The following is a 9,365-nucleotide window of genomic DNA, read 5'->3' on the forward strand; positions in this document are numbered from 1 at the left end:
CTTGGCTTGGGACCCAAAATGGCCTTCCCCATAACATGTTACACTTTTGTCATTTAGCAGACGCTCTTATCCAGAGCTACTAGTGTGTGCATACATTTTCGTACGAAAATATGTCTATGGGTTGAACAGTTAAAATAAGCTCAATGTTTGCTTATTTCATTGAAAATGCTATTGTTGATAGACAGTACCCTTGTCTTGATTCAGATTGGTAAAATGAATCTGAGGGAAATAAAGGGTTACCCACCCCCTCTATTGACGTCAGAAGTATGAAGGAGAAACAAACTCCGCCACTCTCCACAGCACAGGCGGTCGTGTTGCCGCCTACTGACCAGACAACCTCATCGACAGAGGAGGTGTAGGCTATATGTGGACCTCTGTCTGCTCTTCATTCAGACATACCGGCGGAAAATACTATCTGTAGAAAATTTGAATGGGGTGACTATAGGGTTCCAGCGCTTTCCAAAGTAGCCTCTATAGCAGTGACGCGTGCGGTCTGGGATAGGAATGACTAAAACATCAGAAGCGAGACGAAACAGCCTACATACCTTGTTGGATTAACAACATTAATAGACTAAACTTGCAACAGGACAGTCGGGCAGGTAGGCTACGTGATATGCATAGCTACATTCAGTTTGCATTTTTTAGGAATGTGCGGTTGTGAGCAGTCTAATGTCCTCGTCAGTTCAGTAGGCAGTTCCTAATGTACCCTAGCCTACAGTTTTTAAGGAAGTAGGTACCTGTAGGTAGGCCATATGACTTTTCATAAAACTACATGAATAGCAGTTATTTTCTATTACACGTGACATGTCTGTTCTATTCACGAGGGGGTTAAGTAGAGTCAAATGATAGCCCGCCATCCTTTACGCAGCGATGGGCTGGCTACTTGGTATCAACTTTCCAGACGGTGACATTGTATCCAGAGGTTTAAGCAGGTTGTCTAATTGTCTGTTACTCGGGGCAGCTACCGGTCCCAATTTTTTTTAGGAACTCAGTTTGTGTCTCAACATACCAATGCGTATTTTGGTTGGTGGGTGGGTGGGGGAGGTGAATAGTATAATACACCAGGTGCCATTTCGAAATGCAGCAGCAGTTCTTCTCTTGTTATGTCAGGCACTGATAGTCACTCAATTAGCCATGTCAGCAAATCATTTTTAGATTGTTAGTTAGTCTAGCCAGCTATTGAAACGTGTAGTACTCAACCGGGCACACAGGGCACGTGCCCAGAGGCTACTACAATCTATATTAGATTGGTGGTAGCAAAAACATCAAGGCTAAATGCATTCACTATTCTCTGTATAGGCTAACCCAGAATTAAACCTGTGGGCTTCATTTTCTAGGAAATTGGTATCCTTTTGAGGAGGGAAAGGCCTTTACTACATGTTAATTCCAGTGGCCTGCGAATGCCACAACATATGTGGTTGATAGGCTATTCAGCAGTCTCCTTCACAGAGTAGCTGGCAGACAGCCCAATTTGTCGCCACGCGGTCGAGCCCAAATTGGTAGCAATGTCCTCTGCGCAAGGGCGCATTGGAGACCCAAAAGAAACTAGCCTCTCCCGCTCAAATCAGTTGGTTCGGGTTTCCAATTACAGCCAATACCATATAGAGCTAACAATGAATCTCCATTCTCATCCTCTTCATAGCCTCCCTCAATTGCAAGACATCTCCCACTGCAGAAGGGGTGGTTTGCACTGAACAAAAATAAATAGTCTAATTTATCTGTACCCTGGGGAGGCATCGACCTTGCTTCCTGTGACTGAGGAGGTATTGGTGGGCTGGGTTATTGTTATAAAGGACTGTTAACCACGACTCCCCGCCACACATATACCTCCATCTATCTGCATCCCCATGAGAATAGGACACATGCACACACCAACCCACTCTCGCTCACCCTTCATCTCTGCAGGAGACTGAAAACATTCCAGGCTGACTGGCTGTCTGTCATGAAGAAGCGAGCCAATGAGGTGTTGGAGCCGGATGAGCCTCTGTGCTGCTGTGAGTTTGTGGACCTTCAGGGGGGGCGGAGCCATGTGGCAGCCTGCTGCTGTGACTGTGAGGACCTGGACGATGCCTGTGACAGGTGATGGAGTGGCTTACCCATCTACGGCCTGTTACCTAAACACTCTTAGCTAAATATTCTTTATCCAGTAAATGTCTGCTTCTCTCCCTTAGATGGCTGAAGAAAGAGCCCCAGAAGGCAGATTCACTGTCCCGTCTGGTTACCATGGTGAGCGACCGCCTCCGTGTTCCCTGGTTCTGGGGCGGAGCCCGGCGTGTTGATCTATCGGTGCTGCCCCCGATGCTCCTACTTCCTGTCCTCCTACACATCGCAGCCCTTCACTTCCTGTTGGGCATGGTGGTTCTGACTGCTCTACCGGTACTGGTTCTATGGTACTACTACGTCACCCACCGTAAGAAGGGCCGGACTCTGTTCTTCCTCAGCCTGGCCCTGTTCTCCCTGGGCTACATGTACTACCTCTTCCTCACCGAGGTCTTCCCCAGGGGGGGTGTAGGGCTGACCCAGCTGGGTACAGTGACCCTGGGGGTGGCCCTCACTCTGGCCTCACTCATCCACACCAAGAGAGAGCCCGGCTACGTACGGCCTCACACGGCCGACGTCCACAGCACGGTGACCTATCACAGCTCACCTCCGGACAGAGACCCCGCCCACACCAGCCTCAACGGGGTTGGGCAGGAAGTAGTGCTAGCCAATCGAGGGAGTGGGTCGGAGCAGCAGGGCCAAGGGGTGGAGCAGAGGGAGAGTGGGCGGAGCAGGAAGTGGTGCTCTCTGTGCAGGGTGGTGCGGCCCCCCAGAGCGGGACACTGCAGGATCTGTGGTGTCTGTGTCCTGAGGCTGGACCACCACTGTGTCTGGTGGGTCCTCTTAAAAACACCTTTGTCTGTCTGGAAAAGAGGCCCTTCTCTGTAATTTAGTACACATGCCATGTCTAAGCAGTGTCATGCCAGGCCTAAGAAGCAATGTTTAAGCAATTATCAGTGACATTATCTTGCCTCTGTGTCATCAGCCATAGGCTTGTGTTTCTGAGTCACACTGATCTGTAACGCACACAATCGTGCAGAATATATATATAATTCAATCCCTCTTTCAGATGTGTGCGTGTGTGTGTTTGGAGTAATCATGGGTTTTAAGTAAATCTTACATTGTAGTCGTTGAGCAGCAGATGCTCTCATCCAAATTACAAATCAGAGCTGTACTGTGTGTTTGTGTGTGTGGTTTAACCGCACGGTCTCAGTACTGTGTATTGTCTGTCTGTCTGTGTGTCGTGTCCGTCATGTCGCCACTGTGGCAGGATAAACAGTTGTGTGGGCCAGGCCAATCACTGCAGCTTCCTGTCGACACTCCTCCTCTTTCTGTTGACCTCTCTGTATGGAATCAGTCTGGTGCTGCGCAGCGTGTGTCCCCAACAGAACCTGCTCAGCGCCCTGCTCTACTGCCCAGGCGTCTACAATCAGTACAGGTAACAGGGATGCACAGGACACACCTACCCTATTTATAGACACAAACTACCTTAGCGCCCATTGACGATAGTATCTTCTGACCGGGGGAGTTTTGCTAAGAGCCCCGACGGTTGCTCTAAACATTAAGACTCATCGCTTGCGGTACCTTTGGAAACATAAGGAACGTATATTTCATATCAGTGATTTTAAAAAATTAAAAAAAGGTAAATTACTTCACACCTTTTGTAGGGTTCGGGTTAGTGTTCCCACACGGCCATATGTGTCCATGTTATTGGAAGACATAGCTGAAGCGGAAGACATAGCTGATTAGCACAGGTGGCAGCTATCTAGTGTGCTCCAAACACCTGTGTGTAAGCTAACTGGGGAGGAGGTGTTGTTCCTCAGCTGGAGGAACACAGTGTATAGATCTGTAAAACTGCTACAGTAATTGTATATTTTTTTTATTTGAAAGATTCTTTCTCGCTGACATGAAAGATGAGGGGCATATCAGCGTATGTTTCGAAAACCGTTTAGAAAGCAGTGATTATTGATGTTTTCTAAATGTTATAACACAGCGTCGGAATTGTAGTTTACACGGAGCCAAATGTGGGCGAATGTAATGGCTGAAAACCCTACATACAGTAAAGATAGGTTTTTGAGCGTCAACACACACCATGCACACAATCGTGTCCAGAATCACCAACAAACTAACATGGTCCTAGCCCACCAAGACAGTTGTGAAGAGGGCACAACAAAACCTATTCCACCTCAGAAGACTGAAAAGATTTGGCATAGGTCCTCAGATCCTCAAAAGGTTCTACAGCTGCACCATCGAGAGCATCCTGATGGATTGCATCACTGCCTGGTATGGCAACTGCTTGGCCTCTGACCGCAAGGCGCTACAAAGGGTACTGCGTACGGCCCAGTACGTCACTGGGGCCAAGCTTCCTGCCATCCAGAACCTCTATACCAGGCGGTGTCAGAGGAAGGCCCTAAAAATTGTCAGACTCCAGCCACCCTAGTCATAGAGTCTAGGTCCAAGAGGCTTCTAAACAGCTTTTACCCCCATGCCATAAGACTCCTGAACATCTAATCAAATGGCTAACCAGACTATTTGCATTGCCCCCTTCCCTCTTTTACGTTGCTGCTACTCTCTGTTATCTATGCATAGTCACTTTAATAACTCTACCTGCATGTACATATTACCTCAATTACCTTGACTAACAGGTGCCCTCGCACATTGACTCTTTACTGGTACCCCCTGTATATAGCCTCGCTATTGTTATTTTACTGCTAGTCTTTAATTATTTGTGACTTATTTATTTTTGGGGGGTATTTTTCTTAAAACTGCATTGTTGGTTAAGGCTTGTAAGTAAGCATTTCACTGTTGTATTTGGCGTATGTGACAAATACAATTTGATTTGATTTGCAGTATATGATGCACACACACACATGATTAGCTCACTAAAACACACTATTAGGCATTAGAGGCTAAAATGAGCCTGTGAAATGAGGCGGTGTAGATCAATAGTGTCGTAAAATACCCACTGGCACACAGCCAAATGGCTTCCTGGTCATTCTATAAGAGAACAAGTGATTTTTAATTGCATCAAATCAGTCTTTTCTTTATCTGGGACATATAAAGCTGTGAGGTTTTGAAATAGCCAGGTATTTATGGGGGTAATGTAGGTTAATAAACATTTAATCGTATCCCCAACCAGGCCTACTTCTTTATCAACTACTGACCCAGATTTACAGAGCAGTTACTGTATGTGGCTCTGCCGGGTTTATTGTGTAAGAGTGAATGTGTGTGGTTGCTGATGATGTGCGTTTTGATGTGATGTGTGTGTAGATTCCTTCCATGTCATTTCAACAAGCCATGACACCCACAATCTCAGATTGTTCTGAAGTCATTTCTGTAGTTGGAAACAGATAAGATTAGCTTTCCTGAAACATTATTTTGTTGAAAAATATAATTAAGACTTCTGAGAAATTAAGCTAATTGATTGCACCAAAATTGGCCATTTTAATTTATAGGATTCATATAATATTCAATGAAAATATGACCTAATATCTGATTTGGACCAATTTCTTTTGAAACAATGAGTAAGACATGAGGAATCCAAAGAAATTGTCAAAAGCAACCCACGGACCCCCCGCCAATTCCACTCCAACAAGGAAAAAACTGTTCAGAAAAAAATCAGTTCTCTATATGTACTATATTTATTTAATATCATATACATTAAAATGGCCAATCTGGTTGCAATCAATTAGCTTAATCTCTGAAAATCAAATGATATGTCAACAAAATAATATTCCAGGAATGTTAATCTTATCAATTTCTAACAACCAAAATCATTTCAGACCAAATTTGAGATGGTGGGTGTTGAAATCTTTTCTTGTGCTTTTTGAGGTGGAACGACCCTGTAGTGTACCTGTATAGTATTGTCCACTATTCAGCGCGGTAACAAATGGTCTCTTTCTCAGCTTTGTGTGTGTGTGTAGCCCCTTCCCTTTCACATTGGTGTTAGCAGATCTGTAGAAATAACATTGGTGTTATCAATAGGGTGTAAGCTCCACTTAGCCCATTGTTAACACATATCTGAATCCCAAAAATAAGGGGTGTGGGCTAGTGGCTAGGGACTGTTTTCAGGAATATATGGTGTATTGTATGGAATATTGGTGTCTAAAGTATGTGTATGTGTGTGTTCCAGCTCGGCACTGTGTTTCACCTGTGCGTGGTACAGCAGCATAGTGACGGGTGGCCTGCTACACCTTCTGGTCCTGCAGCTCATCAACGTCAGCTACAACGTGACGGAGCGAGAGGTGCGCACCGCCCTCCGAGACAAGACCGCCCGCAGCCACTACTGGGGCCTCGTCGTAGACACGGGAGTCTACTCACATGGTTTCCGTGGCAACTGGGCAGAGTTCCTGACAATGGGAGAAGGCCTGCACACACCCTCACCCAGTCTCACTGACTTGGTGTAGCTGAGCTGCTCATCATCGTCATTACATCTTTAGAAGTGATTGATCAATTGGACGATCCAGGTAGAAGTTGCCCACAGAAACAGATCTAGGATCATTTTACCCTCATACCACAGGAGGCTGCTGAGGGGAGTGCGGCTTATAATAATGGCTGTAACGGTGCATATGGAATGGCATCAAACACGTGGAAACCATGTGTTTGATGTATTTGATACCATTCCACTAATGCTGCTCCATCCATTACGACGAGCCCGTCCTCTCCAATTAAGGTGCCACCAACCTCCTGTGCCTCAAAGAATCCTGACTTGAACCGTTAGGGGGAAGAACACAAGACAGACCTTGGGTCAGTGTCTAGGGGTAACTTCACCCTCAGTGATATGGGCTATAGTTGAAGGATGCATCTGATGTACTGTCTTTCACCAACAGATGGCAGCATATCTCCACACCTCAGACTTCTGACTGCCATCACCTTCTCTCCCCAGTTGTCCCAAATATGTATATATACACTAGATAACTGACAGGAGGCACTGTATTGAAGCACCTCCATCTTGGCACTGCCCCACCGTTGTAAAAAATATTTTGGAAACTATAGAAATGCATTTACCAAATGTCTACATTAGTTTTTGCAACGTTTATTCTGTTACAGACGCCTTAATGCAGCATTTCCCAAACTCGGTCATCAGGAACCCAACGTGTGCATGTTTGGGTTTTTGCTCTAACACTACACAGCTGATTCAAATGATCAAAGCTTGATGATTAGTTGAGTATTTGAATCAGCTGTGTAATGCTACGGCAAAAAACAAAATGTGCCCCCCTTAGGATCCCGAGGACCAAGTTTGGGAAACCCTGCTAATAAATTACACTGAAGAAAAACATAAACGCAGCATGTAAAGTGTTGGTCCCATGTTTCATGAGCTGAAATAAAAAAAATCCCAGACATTTTCCAAACGCACAAAAAGCATATTTCTCTCAAATTTTGTGCACAAATCTGTTTACATCCCTATTAGTGAGCATTTCTCCTTTGACAATATAATCCATCCACAAAACAAGGTGAATCAATTCAGGATTCTGACAGGTGTGGTATATCAAGACACTGATTAAAAAGAATGATCATAAAAGACCACTTTAAAATCAGCAGTTTTGTCACACAACACAATGCCACAGATGTTTTGAGGGAGTGTGCAATTTTTATGCTGACTGCAGGATTGTCCACCAGAGCTGTTGCAAGAGAACATAATGTTAATTTCTCTACCATAAGCTGCCTCTGTCATTTTAGAGATTTTGGCTGAGCTAAATTATTTATTTTTTAAAAGTACTAATGTTACTGTGACTAAGTTTAAAAAAAATCCTAAATACACATAATTTTGTTCCTGAAACATTTAAATGAAATACTGTAGAATTCCATTAATTTCTATGAAGGACTGCTGCTACTGGGAAGGGCCAATATGGATGACCGGTGTCTTCAAAGTCTCTCATTGGCGAATATATAGCAACAGCAATCCAGGGTTTATACTGTAAAAATCATTGGTATCGCCACAGTTCGCGCCAAGGTGAAACGTACACTCCTGTAGATCTGAAAAAATGGAATGTGAATCAAAAAACAAGGTGAATCAATTCAGGATTCTTGAAAGTCAGGAAAATCCTTGTTCTGCAAAGAATAATTATTTTTATAGTTGGAAAAATAGATTGAGCAAGCAGTAGGTATTTATAATTACATGTGGAGTGGCGCTTTATCATTGATGACATCACGTGCACCTTAAATGATTCTGCAATCATCATTTATTTGAAAAACACAATTTCTATCATTTGTCTCAATAAAGTTTGACAAAATAAAAACCTGTCGAACGAATACAAGTGTTGTCGATGTTTAGAACACACGTTTTTTGGTGACAGTGTTTTGTCCCCCGAATAAACCTGTAAATGGGACCCCTGCCTACAGTGATCGGTTCTGTTGTGAAGTAGCGCCCAAGTCAATACCCTGTCCCTTAGCTAAACCATTTCCTACAACTACAATAACACAACCACGTATGGTACCGTGACTGACAGCCCCAATCTCATCTCTACCTTTCCTTTTTATCTCTGCTTGACCTTGTCCACCAGTGGGCCAGCAACCTTCCAGCAGTCATCGAACACCTACTTCAAGAGTCCAGGTCGGAGAGCAGTGAGCTATGGTTAACCCAGGATGGCGTGGAACCCCAAGAGCCTTGGATTACAATGGCAATGTCTGTCTGACACTTGGAAATAAGCACGGTCACATGGAGAAAGTTGAACCCACCATGCGCAACATATATCAGATCCTTGCCAGCCAGTATGATCCGCTCGGCTTTATCGTCCCATACACCACACGGTCTAAGGTTGAAGTCCAGAGGCTCTGGGATAAGAAAAGAGGGTGGGATGACCCAGACCTACCTGGGGTCATCCTACTCACCTGAAGATCTTCTCCAAAAAAAGAATAGTGTGGCTTATTTGCGAGAACAAATTTCCACAGCTGTCTCAGGTCACACTGCCAAGGTGTTACGTCTGCCCCGACATGGGTCTCCCAACCAGCACAAGAAGCGTTCATGTCTTCAGTGATGCCTCAGAATGTGCGTACGTTGCCGTCGCGTACCTCCGTACTGAAGACGGCAAGAACAAGAGTGGCCCGGAAACGACAACAGTCGATGCCAAGACTCGAGCACTGCGCTGCACTCACCGGTGCCCAGCTGGCTGTGGTCATGAGAAAATAAATCACCCTGGAAATCCATGAGGTCATGCACTGGTCGGATTCTACAACCGTCTTAACCTGGCTCCAGTCAGACAGGTACAACCTATTTGTAGGTAGTGGTCTCTCCTTGATGTAGGGTGTTTGCTGAGTTATGTCGAATGTTCTTGATTCTGAGGGGGAGGACAGCCTATCGCCATTTTCAGTTTGGCTGCACTGAA

The 9,365-nt window shown here is 44.9% G+C and overlaps 1 protein-coding gene across 4 annotated transcripts; it reads left to right on the forward strand.

Moving 5' to 3' along the window:
• Positions 1-277: 277 nt before the first annotated feature.
• Positions 278-7,404, forward strand: LOC115104967 (palmitoyltransferase ZDHHC23-B-like). Of its 4 annotated transcripts, none has more exons than XM_065007006.1 (5): positions 278-599; positions 1,906-2,079; positions 2,172-2,873; positions 3,254-3,478; positions 6,173-7,404. In XM_065007006.1, exons 2-5 carry the CDS (start codon positions 1,943-1,945, stop codon positions 6,444-6,446), a joined length of 1,338 nt encoding a protein of 445 aa, XP_064863078.1. In that variant the 5' UTR covers positions 278-599; positions 1,906-1,942; the 3' UTR covers positions 6,447-7,404. The 4 variants fall into 4 exon arrangements, with proteins under 4 accessions (XP_064863078.1, XP_064863076.1, XP_029482282.2 ...); XM_065007004.1 differs by lacking the exon at positions 278-599 and adding an exon at positions 644-932; XM_029626422.2 differs by lacking the exon at positions 278-599 and adding an exon at positions 646-932 and having other exon boundaries at positions 3,398-3,478.
• Positions 7,405-9,365: the final 1,961 nt, after the last annotated feature.

This window comes from Oncorhynchus nerka, linkage group LG22 (genome assembly GCF_034236695.1).
Source record: "Oncorhynchus nerka isolate Pitt River linkage group LG22, Oner_Uvic_2.0, whole genome shotgun sequence".
Lineage (NCBI taxonomy): Eukaryota > Metazoa > Chordata > Actinopteri > Salmoniformes > Salmonidae > Oncorhynchus > Oncorhynchus nerka.

Excerpts from the sequence above, each read along its gene's own strand:
- LOC115104967 (XM_065007004.1), top strand. The coding sequence starts at position 871 with ATGGGCTGGCTACTTGGTATCAACTTTCCAGACGGTGACATTGTATCC. Across the intron at positions 933-1,905 it reads GTATCCAGAGGTTTAAGCAG|GAGACTGAAAACATTCCAGG; the intron begins GTTGTCTAATTG and ends TCATCTCTGCAG. Across the intron at positions 3,479-6,172 it reads GGCGTCTACAATCAGTACAG|CTCGGCACTGTGTTTCACCT; the intron begins GTAACAGGGATG and ends TGTGTGTTCCAG.